We start from the raw sequence: 20,283 nt of genomic DNA, 5'->3' as shown, positions 1-20,283 counted from the left end.
CCCTAGTACACGTCTAAGTGTAACTGCTGTTCGTAATCCATTAGGTACCGGCAACTGAGTTTGTCCACCTTGGATTTTAAAGATCCTGCTAGGTGTTAGGTGGTAATGGTGATGTACTGATCATTCAGCCACTGCCAGATGCACAAGGCCTCCTGGCACAGGACTCATGCCCCTACTCCAGCAAGATTGTTGAAGTGGGCCTTGGCAGTCGTGTGCTCTGTGAGAACCTGCAACCGTTTTCCTCCTTTAAGGTTGGGAGGAACACATTTGGTGCCAAGGGTATCGCTCGCAACTTCACAAGTTAATATAGAGTTCAGCTTTTGCTGGAGACAAGATTCCTCTGATCTTTACTTCTCCCATGTGTCCGATGCACCACTCAAAAGACCATTTGCTGTGTTGGTGAGCCACTGTTAAATATGGAGCCAGGATGAATATATAGGCTGGGGATGAGGAGGCAGAATGCTTGGTGGTAAGGGTGTCTGCAACAGATCTTTGAGCACATAGTGAAACTCAGAAGATATCGAGGATTTACACGTTCAACCTGTGTCATTCTTTTTTTAGAGCAAGTATATATGGAGACAGTGAAAACCTAGATGGTGAGAGTTTAGTCAGGGTGAGTGGCTGGAAGATGCACAGTGGATTGTATTCATAGAAGATGACAACGATGTGGAGTAAGCCATGGAGTGTCACAATGTAGATGGAGTGGTCTTAGACAGCAAAAGGTTCTTCTTTAACATCAAAGAATGTTCGGACTGTGACCTGTGCCTCTTTGATAGTCTTCTTTGGCGACTTCGACAGCAAGAAAGCCGATATAAATTTATGGTCTATTGACATTGATGAACAAGTTACTTACCTTTGGTATGCATTATCTGGTAGAGACTATCTAGCTGCAGATTCCTCACCTTTGAATTTCCCCAGGTGTCAGACTGGATCAGGACATTTTTGCTCAAGCAATTATTTTATTCACAACTTTCCACACCAGGAGCACAGAGCCATGAAAAGAACTGATGAACATGTGTATTCAAATTAGGGCCCTGAAAGGGATCACCCTGACTATCAAATGAGTCCGCAGGGCGGGGAGACATAGGTGGATTAAGGGAATCCACAGCTAATAGTCTCTACCAGATAATGCTCTACTGAAGGCAAGTAATTTGTTCATCTGATATAGACTTCCAACTGCAGATTCCTTTCCCTTGAATAGATACCCAAGCCATATCCTCCTGGTTGTGGGCTGTGGACAAAATCTTCAAACTAGAAAGTCCTGCAGGATAGTCTGGCTATGATACTGATGATTCAGCCCCTTTCCTAGATTTCGGTGAGAATGACTCTGAGGCTGCTGGGCCTCATGGCTTCCCGCATCTTGCTGGTAAATCATGCCAGATGACAAATGTGGGATCTGCAGAGGGACCTGAAGTTCCAGTGGGCACAGCATCTGGGGAATCTCTCCGAAATGGTCCAGATCTCGAAATAAACTGTGGAAGACCTGCTGTACTGGATTATGAAACACAACTGGATCACAGGCAGACTCTTCTTCCTTCCTTCCTTCCTCACCCAGACCTTACGGTAGTGACAGATGCGTCCCTGCTGGAATGGCGTGGTCATCTGGGTGAGGTGGAGATCAGAGGACTCTGGTCTCAGGCGGAATCCAAACTCCACATCAACATGTTGGAACTCAGGCGATCTAACTAACATTGAAGGCATTTCTTCCCTCTGTCAAGGGGAAGTTAGTGCAGGTGATCACAGACAACACCACCGAAATGTGGTACTGCAACAAGCAGGGCAGAGTGGGTTCCTGGACCCTTTATCAAGAGGCCCTGAGTCTCTGGAGATGGCTGGAACAGCAGATCATATTCCTAGTGGTTTAACACCTGGCAGGTTCTCTGATCGCCGATGCCTAGTGGCTTACGAGTGGCGTTTCTATCCGGAGGTGGTACAAACTCACTTTCAGCAGTGGGGAGAGCCTTGGTTAGATCTATTTTCCTTCGAAGAGGATGAATAATGTCAGTAGTATTGCACGTTGGAGTTTTCAAGGCGGCTATCGCTTGGCAATGCTTTTCATCATGAGTGGAGCTCAGGCCTCATGTGCACCTTTACGCCCATATCTCTCCTGCCCAGAGCTCTCAAGAAGATTAAGAGCGACCGGGCCCAAGTAATCCTTGTGTCTCTAGACTGGGCATGAAGAGTCTGGTGTCCCGAGCTTCTGAAGTTCATCATCGATCCTCCGATCAGGCTTGCCCCTTCAGGAGGATCTTTTGTTGATGCAGCAGGGGAGGGTTCTCCACCCGAACCTGTCAACTGTACAACTTCATGCGTGGCGATTGAGCGGCGACTGTTGACCGCTTTCTTCTCCCATGCCTGGACTCACTGCTTGGGAGGATAAGCCTGAAACTGCACAGTGTCCCAAACAGCTCCCATGAAAGCATCTGAGCGGGAGTCAGGTGAGACTTCCGCACACTTATGGTGAATCCCAGCGAATGCAGAAGGTTTGCCGTACTTTGGAGGTGGGAGACAACTGCCTGGGGCACCTCCCCTGACCTGCGCAGATGAGCTGCAACCACTGCCATCACCATGGTGAACACCCGAGGGGCACTGGTAAGGCAAAATGGCAGCACAGTGAACTGAAAGTGTTTGCGGCCTACCTTGAACAGCAGGTAACATTGTGGGTTGGCAGGATGGGAATATGAAAATTAGCATCCTTCAAAGTCCAGTGCTACCAACAAGTCTTCAAGGTCTAAGGCAGATAAGACCTGAGCCAACGTCAGCATCTTGAACTTCTCCTTTTTGAGGAAGAGATTTATGATCCGTTGGTCTAGCATAAGGCGAAGCCCCCTTGTTCTTTTTGGGAATCAGGAAGTAGGTGGAATAACAACCACTGCCTACTTCTGATATCTGGACCCTTTCTAAGGCTCCCTTGACCAAGAGAGCCGTAACTTCCTCTCAGAGTAGAGACAAATGATCCTTCACAAGCAGTTTAAATGTTGGTGGTACCGGGGAAGGAAAGGATTGTAAATGCAGGTCACAGCCCTTCCTGATGATCTGCAGTATCCATGAGTCTGATGGACTGCCAGTGGAGGATATGATGGTGAATTCTATAACTGTGCAAGCATGGTCCTGCAGAACCAAACTAGAAGGGCTTTGAGGCTGAAGCTATAGGGGGGCTGGGTGGCGAACAACTTCTGGCTTCCAGATCCTCTATGTGGTAAGGCAACGCAACCACGTCCTCGCATAGCCTGGGGTGGTTGTGTGGAACAGTGGCTCACACAGGGATGGTGCAGTGCCATGCCCCTACTGTATCCACGAAAGTGGAGAAAGGCACACAGTGCACGAACGCTCGCCAAGAGGCCCAAGGACTTGGCCGTAGCCTAAACGCCCTTAAAGCGCTCTAGCACAGTCTCTGCCTTTTCGCTAAATGAGCGAGTCCCATCGAAGGGCATGTTCATCAGGTTTGCCTGGACATCCACCAAAAATCAAGGTGTTCTTAGCCAGATGTGGTGCCATAAGGCCACCGTCGACGCAACCACCCTTCCTAGTGAGTCAGTTTTATCCAAGCCACACCAAATAGTGAACTTCGCTGCGTCCCTCCCTTCTTTTACTGCTTGAGTATGGCCCGGGCCTTCTCCAGGACCAGAGGCATCACTTGCGCAACCATATCCCAAATAAGCATGTGGTGTTCACCAACCTAGGGAGTGGAAGGGAATTCACCACGGAAAGTTGAAACTTGGACTACCAAGCTCTCAGGGGTGGGGAGTTGGCTGAGGAAACTAGGGTTGCCCGGTGCAGGGCTATGGCGGTGGGCAATCGTCCTATTTACAGGAACCCCTATGCTGGGCCCAGATAATTTCACAGCAGGACATCTGTAAGCAGTCAAGATGTTAGTCTTGATAGCCACTGAGGGAAGTTAGAGGACCACCGCTGCCTTACGTACCACATTGCATTGGAAGCTGCCTTCTCTGTAGCTATAGTGAAGGAGAGAGCAATCCAGTATCTGGGAGGAGTCTCGTCCACTGGCCTCCCCTAGTTCCCCATACCAGCCCATAGACCTCTAACTGGTTTTCTCAAGGATCCAATGACCCCTCCCATTCTTCTCCCATGCCGGGCTGTGAAAAATAAGGCTCAGCCAACGATCTGGCACCTGTGGGTGCTGTTGGCGCCGGAATTGGTGTTGTCAATGCCGTTCTGTCTCCTGATCGCCTGGAATCAGAATGGGAATGGCGTCACTGGTGGGCGCCGAGAGCATCAGCGTCAGGACAGGCGCAGGAGAAGGTCGCCTGGGTACAACCGGTGCCGGTCCGGAGTCTGATCCCTGAGACCTGATGGGGCCTCCTCCGAAATCGTGGGGCCCAAAGGCACGCCAGAGGGGTCAGCACACTTGAAAAAGTTGCATATTGCTTCGTAAAATTATTTTATTTGAGTAGGTGTCGATCCGGCTCCCGGAAATGAGGGAAGGCGCAGAGTCAAACTGGGCAACAGCGCTGCAGAACCGTGCCGGGAATGCTGATGTTCCTTGCTCGTCTGGTTGGCTGAGGTGAAATGGAAATCCTCTTGTATTTCTTTTTGTGCCTCTTCCCTGAGCATCCAGAGGACCTCAAGTGTGACAAAGAGGACTTAGGGCTCCTGGAGCGGTCCTGCGACCACCTCCTTCACCGGGATCGAGGCCTCTGAGGAGTCACGCATGCCAGTGTCTTCAACTGCGAGACCGCAAGCAGCTTTTGGGACTGCTTCCTCAAAGCCTTCGGCGTCATGGGCAGGCAATTCGAACATGGCTTGGAGTCATGGTCGCGCTTGAGGCACAGGAGGCAGACAACATGTGGGTGCGTAACCGACATGGCGCGGTGAAAGGCACCACATGGTTTGAACCCTGCCTTCTTAGATGACATCCTCAACACACAAAGAAAAATATTTGACAAAAGATCAAAGAAAGGCATGTCAAAAAGAGACAGACGGATAAGCTCTCTTTGGGTGTGCGGTAACTGGTGCAGAAAGAAAATATCTGACGCCCGAGCACCTTGGTAATGCCTATGTAGATGACCGGAAGGTTACACAGATAAGAAATGGAGAAAAACATGTTTACTTGGTAGATGTTAGTAAAAAAAAAAGTTGAATATAGTTGTAAATGTTATTTCCGGAGGCAGAGGTGTGAAAACCTCAAGGTGTTCTGGCACTCTTCTCTCAAGGGATGGAAATAAATTGAGAGAAGCAACTGCCAGTAGAATACATGACTGGTAGTAGAAGCTCCTGGACTCCTAAATGGTCAGCAGCCTATTTCCACATCTATTCAATAAAAGACTAGCTACACTCTTTCCTCAATGGTAGACAGATTCTGCATGTTTTACATTTCAAGTGCTTCAATGTAATTTACAGGGATTATTTTAAACATAGTCTACGTTTTACATAATGTGTTAGATAGGCCTTCTGAAGGGTGCTATATTTCAAATGTATAATGTCATCCTGTGTATTTGAATATATATACAAATATTGAAATTGAGGTGTTCCAGGATCCATGCACGCAGAATGGAATTATCTTAACATTTATGACCATGATGATGAACAAGTATTCCTTTTGTTGTTATCTTATTCACTCTTCAATTCCAAACATTCAAAAAAGAAATTAAAAGATTTTATTTTCTTTCTTCCTCCTACCAGTCTGCAGAATATGCCTACATACAAACTGTGTTATGGGTTCCAGTACGGATCTAGAGTTCCAAGGGTGTGCCGACAGGTGGTGCTGCATTTAATGTTATCTAAGAAGCTCTCAATTACTGACCTGCCTGAAAACATTGCATTCATTTAATTATTCTAATTTCGGATTACTGTTTTTTTAAGTATCCCTCTGAATACAACACCACAACATTTATTATTAGAGTCGCAGGCTAATGTTAACATAACTTCAGGTCTATACATGGCATCAAAAAAGGCAATTTGCTTGTAGACTGCATGTATAAATTAACTATAACAGGGAACTCAGATGAGTATTGACTAATGGGAACATTCATACAGCTAAAAACAGCACATTTTCCAATCCTGAGATTATATAGGTGAAGGTAAGTGCTGCAGATAGGGATGCACCCTTAAGCAGGCCTTACTCTTTTATTTAAGTGCTGTTAGTGATAGTTGCTATAGCACTGGCAAGTGCCCCAGGATATGAAGGAATTTAGGAAGTTGCCGACTAATAATTGTAAATGGAGCAAGGGTCCCTACTTGACTAACAACATATTTGAAAATGCTGGCACAGCCAGGGTGCGCAGAGCAGGAACTGGATGGGACTATAGATTGGAGGACTGACAGAGCTGTACTGTGTAAAGGATGGTCTCGACCAAGAAAAGAAAACTACCAGATGACCTCAATTCAGATGTTCAAGCCCAGGTGATCCCTTATGCAGGACTATGGTAATGCAACCTCAGCGGCCATCCCAGATGTAAGCTGGCACCACTAAGGGCCTCTTCTTAACTCTGCTGATAGGCCTATAACAGGATCTGAAAGAAACAATCACATCATGCCTGATCTGAAACCACTAAACTGGCTCCCAAATGAGGCAAGGATTAATATAAAAATTACCCGCATGACCCACAAAGCCTTACATTTCAACACACTGTGATACCTTGTACAAAAACTAGAATTATCTGGAGGCTTTAGAGTATCCAGTGGCACTAGTACCCTACCTGTTGAAACCACTTAAATTCTAGAAAAAGAAAACATACAACCAAGCCTTCTCAGGTATTGCTTCTAGAACCTGGAAATCAGACTGAACCCCTCAACAGCCTCTTTCAAGAAAAAAGTTAAAATTATGGTGATGAACAAATTTATGCTGTAAACCTAATGAACACTATTTGTTTGGACTTGGAGGTGGTTTCTTTGCATATTCGGTCTCACCTTGTTTTCGTGCTGCTGCTTATGCTACCTGCATGCTGAACATCTGTAAAGCACGCTGATACTCACAAGGGTCACGTTCACGCTATAAAAATCATTATAAAATAAAGATTATGGCTTTTATGTCTTTCAGTTTCTGGGAATTACTGTCTACTGTCAGTACCAAATACACCATTGTTAATAAGAAGGGAAATTCATATTGCATTTCGCAGAAACATTGGCTAAAGTAACCATGACATGAAGTGAAAGATGCCAACAAAGACCATGGACAAAGGCAACCTTTTCAGCCCTCTATTGTCCAGTAGACTGACTTGTTTGCCAGGTTGGATCATTTGACAAATAGTTTCAGCATGGTAGTTTGTCTATATAAATAAGCCTAGGACAGGGGCTCCCAAATGAATTGAAGAATGTCCTAAAAGAATCAAACACGCTATGATCATGAGCTTGTGTAAGCCAGGAAAAATGGGAGTTCCATAATCACACTCAGCCACGAAGACTAAGAAATGGTCATAAAGGTTCAACAGAACATTTGTGCTCAAATAGTTCGAAAGTGTTACTGTATACAAGCAAATCTAACACTGCTTAATGATCATCTTCTTCAAAAATGCTTTGTGCAGGTCAAGCCTTTGTCACTGAGACAGCTGAAAGAGGAACTTTTTATTAAAAGAGGAAACTCGCACATTTAACATAAATAATTCCTAAAATATGTGGATGACTGATGAAGCCCTATCCCTTCAGATTTGGCTGCACAGATCCAGTTCGTGTGGTACCATAATGGCACTGAACAATGATGGGGAAAAACTGGGGTGGGGGTGGGTGACGGAGGAAAGAATGAAATAAAATATAAAAAATAAAAAAAAAACACTTACCTTTCCGTTCCCACGGCCACCTCGCTTGCCGCTCCTCTTCTGGTGTCCCAGCATTCACTACAACACCAGCACAGGCTCCCCAGCAATCCTGACACTGCTTTCATGCTAAAACTAGCTCGGACTGCCGCCCAGACAAAGCCCTGAGGTGTGTGCTGTTTCTCCAGCTCAGCTGTTAAGCACAGCTGGGCTAGAGAAACCTAAGTGCGCAAGTGTGTTTGGCCAGCCTGAGACGGCCAGCCAAACATACATGCACCCTTAGGTGCACTCTGTACTCCTCCACCTCCCACGACCCAGCCCCACCCCTCCCTGTACTGCTGGCTGAGCCAGCAGATGAAAAATAAAACGACAGTGAAACTATTGGTTAATTTTTCATCTCCTGGCTCTTGGCTGGGGGGGGGGGGGGGGGGGGGGGAGGAGGGGTGTGATGCTCCGCCGCTAACACAGAGGATCTGCTCTTGGCTATAAAAGCAGTTTTTAAACAAATTAAATATATATCCCCAGATCATTAATACGTTTTTTCCAATCATGATATTTTTGTAAAATGTTTATGCATACCTCACCAACAAGCATTTCATAAATTAGCACTCCAAGACCCCACCAGTCGACAGCTCTTGTGTAGGATGTTTCGGTCAACACTTCAGGTGCTAGAAATTCTGGGGTGCCACAGAAAGTGCTTGTTCTGTCTCCAAATCCCATTCCTGAAACAGAATGAACATTTTGGAATCGAAGTCCTAGACTATTAAAAATTAATACTCCCAGAATGTCACACTGCAGTCTAAAGTAACCATCAAATGTTAGCTGGTGCCAAATTAAAGTTATACTTAATTGAAAATAGTTTTGGCCATGAAGTACATTGAATTTTTAGTTTTAGTTTGTATTGGTTAAAATTTGAACCCTGCATAAAACCTTAAGGCAATAAACACATGTAAATAGCTACTGAAAATATTAATAGCATTATTTGGGTTAAATACGTAACTTCTCACAATCCAAATGTTCATTCCTTGTCATCCAATAGGAAAATTTTATCTTGTCTTTCAAATGTTGATGCTTGAGAAAAAACGGAGTATGGGAAAGTGTTTTCTTATGCTTCCGGAAAATCTGCAGTTATTAGTGTTGCTACAGAGAGAATTCCAACTACTGATTAGTTCTCGAAAAGGAAGTTAACCAGTCGAAAACAATAACAAAAAAGTGTCTCATCTTCCATTAGAGAACAATCATAGAAATAATTACTCACAAAAACAGCTCCTAGTTCTCTTCATTCTTCTTAAAAGGTACAATCAATTTATCTGCTCTGAGCTTTTTATTTTACTTTCATCGTAAAATCATATTTTGATGTACTTGTTTAGTTGTTTGAATTTTAACAATTGGACAACAGATCAACCTAATCAAGGATCTTTTTTCGAAATTCTAAACAGTTATGATCAAGACAACGCTCCTTCTCCCATCTCGCCGCCAAAGCCTGGAACACTCTCCCCCCTCCGCTCCGCACCCTCACTGATCCATTTCAGTAAGGTGCTCACGACATGGCTCTTTGAACGAGACCTGCAGCAAGTGCCTGGCTACCCTCTCGGGTGATAAGCCGCGCTATATAAATACTTGACTGACAACTGCCTTTGTTACTTCCTAAAACTCCAAAATGCTGTACACTTAAGACCTAGCCAAACTATAAAAGCAAGTTGTTAATTTTTCCATAACCATAAAGAGTTTGAACTTAGTTAAACTATATGAGAATAACCTAACATTGTCATAAAGGTGGCAATAATAAAGATCCTATCCTAGGTTCTTTGCCTATCCTAGTACATGGTTATTAAGCGTTTGTAGTTGAACATCAAATTGTAATGTGAAGATGCTAATCTGCAACCTTGCTTTACACCTCTGTTCAGGTGACTATTATATCACTCATCAGTTTGTCAATGAGCATCAGATAAAAGAATAAAGGCTTTGAATGGCAGTCATCAATTGATTAACTTGCACAGAAATTAACTTGTTTAACAAAAATTGCTTAGTGACTGAATAAAAGGCAGATGTAAGAACCACATAGCAAGTCCTTAGAATCTCCATTCAAATATTTGTATTGGTAAGATGAGCAAAAGCCATGCACTTCGATATCGAGTGGTTTCCATGGAAACCAAGTTTGGATGGTGAAAATAAGTTACTCTGACCATAAGTGTGGCCGTAAAAGCAGTGATTGGTCACAATACCATAAGTGCATATTGGAAACAGAATCATGCTACTACAAGCTTGAGAATGAAAATGTCACTTACCCAGTGTACATCTGTTTGTGGCATCAGTCGCTGAAGATTCACATGTTGTGCATAGCCCGCCATCTGGTGTTGGGTCGGAGTGTTACAAGTTGTTTTTCTTCGAAGAAGTATTTCGAGTCACGGGACCGAGGGACTCCTCCTCTTTGTCTCCATTGCGCATGGGCGTCGACTCCATCTTCGATTGTTTTCCCCGCAGAGGGTGAGGTAGGAGTTGTTTGTTAGTAATAGTGCCCATGCAATGGAGTGAATAAGTATGTACCTATTTAAGATTTAATATATTTACAAATGTACAAAGTTGAGGCTAACTTCCAAACGGCTACAGGCTCCCGGGGAGGTGGGTGGGCACATGTGAATCTTCAGCGACTGATGCCACGAACAGATGTACACTGGGTAAGTGACATTTTCAGTTCAATGGCATCTGTCGCTGTAGATACACATGTTGTGCATAGACTAGTAAGCAGTTATCTCCCCAAAAGCGGTGGCTCAGCCTGTAGGAGTGGAAGTAGTCTTAAATAAGGTTCTTAGTACGGCTTGACCTACTGTGGCTTGTTGTGCGGATAGCACGTCTACACAGTAGTGCTTGGTAAATGTGTGAGGCGTAGACCATGTGGCTGCCTTACATATTTCGTGCATTGGAATATTCCCCAGGAAGGCCATTGTAGCGCCTTTCTTTCTGGTTGAGTGTGCCCTTGGTGTAATGGGCAGTTGTCTTTTTGCTTTAAGGTAGCAGATTTGGATGCACTTAACTATCCATCTGGCTATACCCTGTTTCGATATTGGGTTTCCTGCGTGAGGTTTTTGAAATGCAATAAACAGTTGTTTAGTTTTTCTGATGTTTTTGGTTCTGTCGATGTAGTACATTAGTGCTCTCTTGACGTCTAATGTATGTAGTGCCCTTTCAGCTATGGAATCTGGCTGTGGGAAGAACACTGGTAGCTCTACCGTTTGATTTAGATGGAACGGTGAAATAACCTTTGGCAAAAATTTAGGATTGGTCCTTAGGACTACTTTATTTTTGTGTAGTTGGATAAAAGGTTCTTGTATTGTAAACGCCTGAATTTCACTTACTCTTCTTAGAGATGTGATGGCGATGAGAAATGCAACTTTCCAGGTTAGGAATTGTATTTCGCAAGAATGCATAGGTTCAAAGGGTGGACCCATGAGTCTTGTTAAGACGATGTTGAGGTTCCATGAAGGAACAGGTGGTGTCCTTGGTGGTATAATTCTTTTGAGGCCTTCCATAAACGCTTTAATGACAGGTATCCTAAATAGTGAAGTTGAATGGGTAATCTGCAGGTATGCAGATATTGCTGCGAGGTGTATTTTAATGGAAGAGAAGGCCAGGTTCGATTTTTGTAAGTGTAGTAAGTAACCCACTACATCCTTTGGAGATGCGTGTAATGGTTGAATTTGATTCTGATGGCAGTAGCAAACAAACCTTTTCCATTTGCTTGCATAGCAGTGTCTAGTGGATGGTCTTCTAGCTTGCTTTATGACTTCCATACATTCTTGTGTGAGGTTTAAGTGTCCGAATTCTAGGATTTCAGGAGCCAGATTGCTAGATTCAGCGATGCTGGGTTTGGATGCCTGATCTGTTGTTTGTGTTGTGTTAACAGATATGGCCTGTTGGGCAACTTGACGTGGGGTACTACTGATAAGTCTAGCAGTGTTGTGTACCATGGTTGCCTTGCCCATGTTGGTGCTATCAGTATGAGTTTGAGTTTGTTTTGACTCAATTTGTTTACTAGATATGGAAGGAGAGGGAGAGGGGGAAAAGCGTACGCAAATATCCCTGACCAGTTCATCCATAGGGCATTGCCTTGAGACTGCCTGTGTGGGTATCTGGATGCGAAGTTTTGGCATTTTGCGTTCTCCTTTGTTGCAAATAAGTCTATTTGAGGTGTTCCCCAACATTTGAAGTAAGTGTTTAGAATTTGGGGGTGAATTTCCCATTCGTGGACTTGTTGGTGATCTCGAGAGAGATTGTCTGCAAGTTGATTCTGGATCCCTGGAATAAACTGTGCTATTAGGCGAATGTGGTTGTGAATTGCCCATTGCCATATTTTTTGTGCCAGAAGGCACAGCTGTGTCGAGTGTGTCCCCCCCTGTTTGTTTAGATAATACATTGTTGTCATGTTGTCCGTTTTGACAAGAGTGTATTTGTGAGTTATGACTGGTTGAAATGCTTTTAATGCTTGGAAAACTGCTAGTAGTTCGAGGTGATTTATATGCAGTTTTCTCTGATGTACGTCTCATTGTCCTTGTATGCTGTGTTGATTGAGGTGTGCTCCCCACCCTGTCATGGAAGCATCTGTTGTTATCACGTATTGTGGCACTGGGTCTTGGAAAGGCCGCCCTTTGTTTAAATTTATATTGTTCCACCATAGAAGCGAGAGGTATGTTAGGCGGTCTATCAACACCAGATCTAGAAGCTGACCCTGTGCTTGTGACCATTGTGATGCTAGGCACTGTTGTAAGGGCCGCATGTGCAACCTTGCGTTTGGGACAATGGCTATGCATGAGGACATCATGCCTAGGAGTTGTAATATCATCTTCGCCTGTATTCTTTGTGTTGGATAGATGCGTTGTATAATCTTTTGGAAATTTTGAACCCTTTGTGGACTTGGAGTGGCTATTCCCCTTGTTGTGTCTATTGTCGCTCTTAGGTATTGTTGTACTTTGCACGGCAGAATGTGTGATTTCGCATAGTTGATGGTGAAACCGAGTTTGTAGAGGGTTTGTATGACCTGATCTGTGTGGTGTGAGCACCTTGTCAGTGAGTCGGTCTTGATTAGCCAGTCGTCTAGATACGGGAATACGTGTATTTGCTGCCTTCTGATGTGTGCAGCCACTACTGCTAGGCATTTTGTGAAGACTCTTGGTGCAGTTGTTAAACCGAACGGCAATACTTTGAATTGGTAATGTATTCCTTTGAATACGAACCTTAGGTATTTTCTGTGCGACGGATGTATTGGTATGTGGAAATACGCGTCCTTGAGATCTAAGGTTGTCATGTAATCTTGTTGCTTTAGCAATGGTAACACTTCCTGTAGCGTGACCATGTGAAAGTGTTCTGATTTGATGTATGTGTTTAGTGTTCTGAGGTCTAGGATTGGTCTCAGTGTTTTGTCCTTCTTTGGTATTAGAAAGTACAGTGAGTAAACCCCTGTATTTCTTTGTGCATCCGGTACCAGTTCTATTGCGTTCTTTTGCAGTAATGCTTGAACTTCTATTTCTAGGAGGTCCGAATGTTGTTTTGATATATTCTGTGTTCTTGGTGGTATGTTTGGAGGGATTTGTAGAAATTCTATGCAATAACCATGTTGGATAATTGCTAAGACCCAAGTGTCTGTTGTTATTTTCTCCCACGCTTGGTAATACTGACCTATTCTTCCCCCCACTGGTGTTGTGTGGAGGGGATGAGTGACGTGTGAGTCACTGTTTGGTTGTAGGTGTTTTGGGGCTTTGAAATCTTCCCCTGCTTCTAGGGAATTGTCCTCCTCTGTATTGGCCCCGAAAGCCTCCCCTTTGGTACTGTCCCTGGTAGGTGGACGGTGTTGAATGTGAGGTACTGGCCTGTGTGGCTTGACCCCGAAACCCCCCTCTAAAGGTTGTCTTGCGGAAGGTGTTGAAAGTGCCTCTGCTCTGCGGGGAGTAGAGCGCGCCCATGGCTTTAGCAGTGTCAGTGTCCTTTTTTAGCTTCTCAATTGCCGTGTCCACTTCAGGTCCGAACAATTGTTGCTCATTGAAAGGCATATTGAGCACCGCCTGCTGTATCTCTGGTTTAAAACCAGATGTTCGTAGCCACGCGTGCCTTCGTATGGTTACTGCCGTGTTAATTGTTCTTGCCGCTGTGTCCACTGCGTCCATAGAGGAGCGTATCTGATTATTGGAGATGTTTTGGCCCTCCTCAACCACTTGTTTCGCCCTCTTTTGTAGTTCTGTGGGTAGATGCTCAATGAGGTGTTGCATCTCGTCCCAGTGGGCTCTGTCATATCGCGCTAGGAGCGCTTGAGAGTTAGCGATGCGCCACTGGTTTGCAGCCTGTACTGCGACCCTTTTACCGGCTGCATCGAACTTGCGGCTCTCCTTATCCGGGGGTGGTGCATCGCCCGATGTGTGAGAGTTTGCTCTCTTGCGAGCTGCCCCTACCACAACCGAATCTGGCGGCAGTTGTGAGGTGATGAAAGCTGGGTCTGTGGGAGGTGCTTTATATTTCTTTTCCACCCTCGGTGTTATTGCCCTACTCTTGACAGGCTCTTTGAATATGTCCTTTGCGTGCCTTAGCATTCCTGGGAGCATAGGCAGGCTTTGGTAGGTGCTATGTGTGGAAGAGAGGGTGTTGAAGAGGAAGTCATCCTCGACAGGCTCCGAGTGTAGAGACACGTTACGGAACTCTGCTGCTCTAGCCACCACTTGTGAATATGCTGTGCTGTCTTCTGGTGGTGAGGGCTTTGTAGGATACGCCTCTGGACTGTTGTCTGACACTGGGGCGTCGTATAAGTCCCAAGCATCTTGGTCCTGGTCAGCTTGGCTTAAGGTGGTGTGAGCCGGTGAATGTGACGGAGTCTGTGCCGGTGAAATGTGAACTACAGGTGGAGGAGAGGGTGGCGGAGTTACCTTCTTCACCAGTTTTGTTTGTGGTGCCAGTTCTTGTTGGAATTCAAGTCTCCTCTTCCTCCTAATAGGGGGAAGGGTGCTTATTTTCCCTGTTCTACTCTGTATAAAAATCCTTTTTTGAGTGTGGTCCACCTCGGTGGATTGTAATTCCTCTTCGAATCTATGCTTTCGCATTTGAGAGGCCAGTGATTGTTCCTCTGAATAGGAACCGGTAGTTGGCTCGGTTGCGGGTCGTTTTGGCACCAAAACTATGTCCACGCTCTTTTTCGGCTCCGAGGCAATTTTTCTCTTTTTCGGAGTCGAACCCTCTCGGCGTCGATCCTCCTCGGTGCCGCTGTCTCTGCGTCGAGCAGCTTCGGCTCCGCTTTCTCGGCGTCGATCTTTGCCGGCAGCACTATCTCGGTCCCGAGATGGCTGGGTGCCTGTGTCTCGACCCGAGTCGGACGATCTCTGCACTATTTCGGCCTTTTTCGGTGCCGATGGTCGGTCACCGCTTTTATGGGTTGAGCCATGGCCTGATGGCGGTGGCGTCCCCTGGGCCTTGTCAGTTTTCTTATGTGCTATCTTCGACGTCTTACTCACTGTTTCATGGTCGTCGAATTCGTCCGAGTCCGATTCATGGATCGAGAAGGCTGCTACTTCTTCTTGTTCCTCGAATTCTCGGTGTCCTGTCGGCGTGGACGCCATTTGCAGTCTTCTGGCTTGTCGGTCACGGAGCGTCTTTCGGGACCGGAACGCACGACAGGCCTCACAAGTTTCTTCCCTGTGCTCGGGCGACAGGCACAGGTTACAGACCGAATGGTGGTCTGTATATGGGTATTTGTTGTGGCATTTAGGACAGAATCGGAACGGGGTCCGTTCCATCAGCGTCGGTGTCACACGCGGTCGGGCCGACCAGGCCCCGACGGGGGATCGAAAGCTACCCCGAAGGGCAACGGAGATGTTATCGGTTCGATGCGATGTCGATGCTATCTAACCCGATCCCGATCGCAACAATACCGACGTAATTTTCCGAATTTGAGCTAACTTTCCGTTCCGAAACCCGGAGCGAAAGGAACACGTCCGAACCCGATGGCGGAAAGAAAACAATCGAAGATGGAGTCGACGCCCATGCGCAATGGAGACAAAGAGGAGGAGTCCCTCGGTCCCGTGACTCGAAAGACTTCTTCGAAGAAAAACAACTTGTAACACTCCGACCCAACACCAGATGGCGGGCTATGCACAACATGTGTATCTACAGCGACAGATGCTATCGAACATACATTTAAAACACCATAGCTACATCTATTAAATAAGCATGCAATAAGGCCCAGTGTTTGATACATCTCAGTCAATTATTTGCCAATCTGTCCTGAGGGATTACATCCTCTATCAATTCATCTAAATCCCCTCCAAAGAGCAGACACATTCACAAGACTCATGGGAACTAGCTTAAACTATCCTTGAGCAATTCTCTGGGCCCTTAACTGATTAACCGTGGTAGGAGTTTTCCCAAATTCTGGCTTTAAGCATTTAGTTGAGGGAGACCAAATTTCCACCGACCTCAAGTCACTGTGTGACATTTTTGGTTCCCAAAACAATCCATTTGTTGGAGACTAAGCACCAAAGCATTAAAAAGAAAGTACATTTTAAGTAAGCAAATGTTAAGGTTTCAGCTCTTTGTGCTACGACTATCCCAGAAAATGATTTGACATAAGAGTAGTAACAGAGGGCTTCAGAGCAAATGACGACCAGGAACTTGAGGGTTCTGAACGTGTCAATTTGTGATCTAGCAAATATCACTAGACTGCTGATTGCAAAGTTGAAGTAGAACAGAGAAATACCTGTCACCACTGTGGGTATTGAGATTTTTTTTTTTTTTTTTTTTTTTAACAAACTCATTCCCTGGAACCAGACTAGATCAAGAAACACTATCACTGTCATTCCTTTATGGTATCATATGATGAGAAACAGAACCATGTGACTCCATCGGAAACTACACATACACCACATATGGGACACCTAACAGTTGGTAGCACCAGTCTTGTCCCCAGATATTTCCATGTGCCTACTGAAGTAAGCAATGTAGAAGATGGAGATAAAAGAAGATAAAAACAAAGTTAATCTATTCATCAATAGCATAGGAGACAGACTTACAAGGAATCTGCAGAGGTTCCTGTATCTATCAGAAAGAACAGTAGTGAAGGTGAGTAACTTTTTCAGGAATATTCGTTCCCGCAGCTTCCTTGACTAAAACCACTATATAATCATACAATGCCCCAAACACAATGCCTGCACCTGTAGAGGGTGACGCTGGATGCGGACTCAGATGACGACCCAGAAGCCCTATAGCACTTGCCCTGGCGCAATGATGTTAGCTTCCATCTATTTTTTCCAAGCCAACAAGGCGAGTGGACAGTCTGACTTTGACATAGTAGTGCAGAACCAAAAGATAGAGTGGGATCTTAAAAACCTTTCCTATAAAACATCCACTAAACAGAGAGGCAGGTGAGTAATTTGCAGGTAGGCAGAGTATCTATCAGAGATTGTTAGTGCAGCTAACTAACTTTTTCTTCTGATGGATACTTCTACCTGCAGATTCTCCACCTCAATAACAGATCGCAAAGCAGGGTTGACGGGATGCTAAGATTAGGAAATCATGCAGAATGAGTTGGCAAATTGTCAGTCTCTGTACACCTCAGAATCCAGGCAGTCATGGTTGGCCAAAGTGTGCAGAGATCCCCATGTCGCAGCCTACCAGATACCTGCAATGGGGAGGCTCTGACATGGTTGGAAGTCACTGGCTCTGGTGGAATGAGCCATTATGCATACTGGAGGGTCTTTTAGATAAAGGATAGCAGATTTTGATACAAACAATAATCCATCTCAAGAGAGTGCTTTTCTGTACTGCTCTACCCTTCTTAGCACTTCTGTACCCACATTTATGTCCTTGTTGTGCAGAAGTTGACTGCCTGCCTATGATCTAAAGAAATTAAATTGCTGCTGCTTCCTTAAGGGATGGGCCAGGGGAAGGGTAACGTTGGGAGGGTGGACGACTGACCCTGGTGGAAAGGACAAAAAAGCAGCCTTGGTTAGCAATACCAATTTATTTGAATAAAAAGAGGTAAAAGAAGGCTAAAAGCTTACAACTTGCTAACCTGTCTGGCAGAAATGATAGCTACCAAAAACTGTTTTGAAGGGACAACTATGTAAGGGCTCAAACAGAGTCCCCATAAGAAAAATTAAGACTAAATTAAGTTTCCACTAGGGCACAACAAAGAGGATTACAGGATACATATTCAACACCTTCAGAAAACACATGAAAATGGGGGACTTGAAAAGAACTGGCTAGTCCGCCAGACAGCAAAATGCAGACAGTGCTAGTAAGTACTCCCTGACAGTGCCTATCACACAAACTCTCTTACTGAGGGAAAGTGCATATTGCAGGACCGGAGACAGTTTGGTGAACATCACTGTCTGCACCCATGCAATAAAGTTGTTCCATCTGCCTAAATAAACCCGGTTGGTGGAGGGGTGACACGCTGATAAGGTGGCATCTACTACCTCTGGTGGAAGCTGAAAGAAGTTTAGATTCCCCAGCTCATTCTCTAATCATGGAGGTGGAGACCTCAGAGATTTCTGTTGGTTAGGAGATCAGGTCTGGTCCAAAGGGAAGGCAGAGCAAGAAACGCTTGGAGAAGCACTCATACCACACCATTCTTAGCCAATCTGAGGCAACAAGAATGACTTGGGCCCGGTGTGGAAGAATCTTCCACAGAATCAGAGGAACCAGGGGTACAGGCAAAGAAGTCCACCTGAGGAGTGCCCACTGGGCGGAGATCTCCTGGACCACCTCTGATAGAAGATGCCTCTTGTGATCAGCAAGATAACACCAGGTCAGACTGTTCGCTCCGACATTCAGGGACCCCACTCAGTGATCAGTGGCGAGCCAGAACCCTTAATGGTGTGCCTAAGACCAGAGTCTCAGCGCTTCCAGGCAACGGGTTGTGAGACACTACTCCCTCTTTCTTGTTGAAGTAGCACATCTGTTGTGTTATCTGTCAAGATCTGGACTGACCAAACCTTCCTGGATGGATGGAGGAAAGGAAGACATTAATTGCCAACTGGATTACCAGCAGTATCAACAGATTGATGCTAAGCACCTGCTGTTCTGGAGACCAGAGGAGCCTCTGATATCCAGATGGACTCCCCACTCTGGGTTGGAGGTATGTGTCACTACCGTACTCACAGTCGACGGAGGAGTGAAAGCTGTCCCACAGCTTAGGTTTGCCTCGTCCCCCTACCAAGTCACTTCTGCCGCCGCTCTGGGAAGAGATCAAAACAGAGTGCTACAGGTCTCCCCCATACCAAAGACAGCGCCTGCTGAGGCATTACTGCAGGGCCCTTATGTAACAATGTGCACATGACTAGGAGAATACATGAAGCCAGCAGACCTAGGAATCTTAGGACTCTCAGGACTGAAAGAACGGGACTGAGAGAATGAGAGTGATTCTCTGAGGTGAAGGAAAGAAGGGTGGTGCCCAGTACTGACCCTGCAAACTGGAGTCATTGGGAAGGCTACAGATAAGATTTGGGCTAGTTGATGGAAAAGCCCAGGTCAAACAGCACAGATGTCGGCTGCAAATGGCGCAACACCACTGCATGCAAACTGGTATTATTAGCCAGTCGGCCAGGCAGGGAATGATGGGGATGCCCAACCTTCTAAGATGGGCCGCAAGCACTCACATCATCTTCATGAAGACTTGAGGTGCCGTTTTTAAGCCAAAGAGAAGGACCGCGGATCAGCAGTACATGGAATCCACCACAAATCGCAAGTACCTCTGTTGTGACCGCAGGATGGGGATGTGGAGGTAAGCATCCTGCAGATAGAGTGATACCACAGTGTCTTCAAGTTTCAAAGCAAGTAGTAACTAAGCTCAGATAAGCATCTTGAACCTTTCCTTTTTGATGAAGTTCATTTCCCTGAGGTCAACGATCAGATGCAGGCCATCCTTCTTGGCCACCAGGAAGTAATGTGCATATCATCCTTGGCCCCTTTTCCTGTTCTGGCACTAACTTCACCATTTTTTCAGTAGGTGTGATGCCACCTCCTGTTGAAAAATGACCAAATTGTCCCGGATGGGGAATAAGGCAGGGGAGGGATAGGGAATGGAGTCTGAAGGGAGGTAAGGGTGTACATCTTTCCACAATAAGAAAGACCCAGCAGTTTGAAGAAATCATTTTCCAGGCAGGCTAACAAGAGGACACCCTCCTCCAGGTAGAGGGTGGTGTGTGTGTGTAAAAGAAGAACTAGGATTGCTTCACATTGAGGTGAGGGGGGCAGTGGAGGAAGAGGAGGCTTGCTGGATGAATCCAGTCTTTACCTTCGTCTCTGCCCTTGTATTGGTGGAACAACTGTTTTTCCGGTGGGTGTCCTTGTGGCTGATAGGACTGCTACTGCCAAAAGGAAAACCCTTTAGCAAAGCCCTGAAAATTGCCTAATTGATAGTAGTCTTGTTGAGGTGGAATTCACTGGAGGCCTAATGAGTGCACCATGTCTTTACTGGCTTTAAGCCTTTCAAGAGTTGCACCTGTTTTCTCAGCAAACTACTTTGTGCCAACGAACAAAAAATCCATCAAGATGACCTGTGCGTCTGACAAGAAGCCTGACATCCTTAGCCAGG

General features: G+C 45.5%; 1 protein-coding gene across 2 annotated transcripts in view; it reads right to left on the bottom strand.

Moving 5' to 3' along the window:
* The window catches only part of PKN2 (protein kinase N2), a 527,949-nt gene that overhangs the window by 74,528 nt on the left and 433,138 nt on the right, over positions 1 to 20,283 (bottom strand). For both annotated transcript variants that reach the window (XM_069232308.1, XM_069232307.1), the window contains exon 19: positions 8,292 to 8,434. In XM_069232308.1, coding sequence (XP_069088409.1) covers positions 8,292 to 8,434 — 143 coding nt within the window. The remainder of the gene's footprint in view (positions 1 to 8,291; positions 8,435 to 20,283) is intronic.

This window comes from Pleurodeles waltl, chromosome 4_2 (genome assembly GCF_031143425.1).
Source record: "Pleurodeles waltl isolate 20211129_DDA chromosome 4_2, aPleWal1.hap1.20221129, whole genome shotgun sequence".
In the NCBI taxonomy this organism is placed as follows: domain Eukaryota; kingdom Metazoa; phylum Chordata; class Amphibia; order Caudata; family Salamandridae; genus Pleurodeles; species Pleurodeles waltl.
The sequence above is the reverse complement of the archived record's forward strand: the minus strand, read 5'-3'. Positions and strand labels throughout refer to the sequence as shown.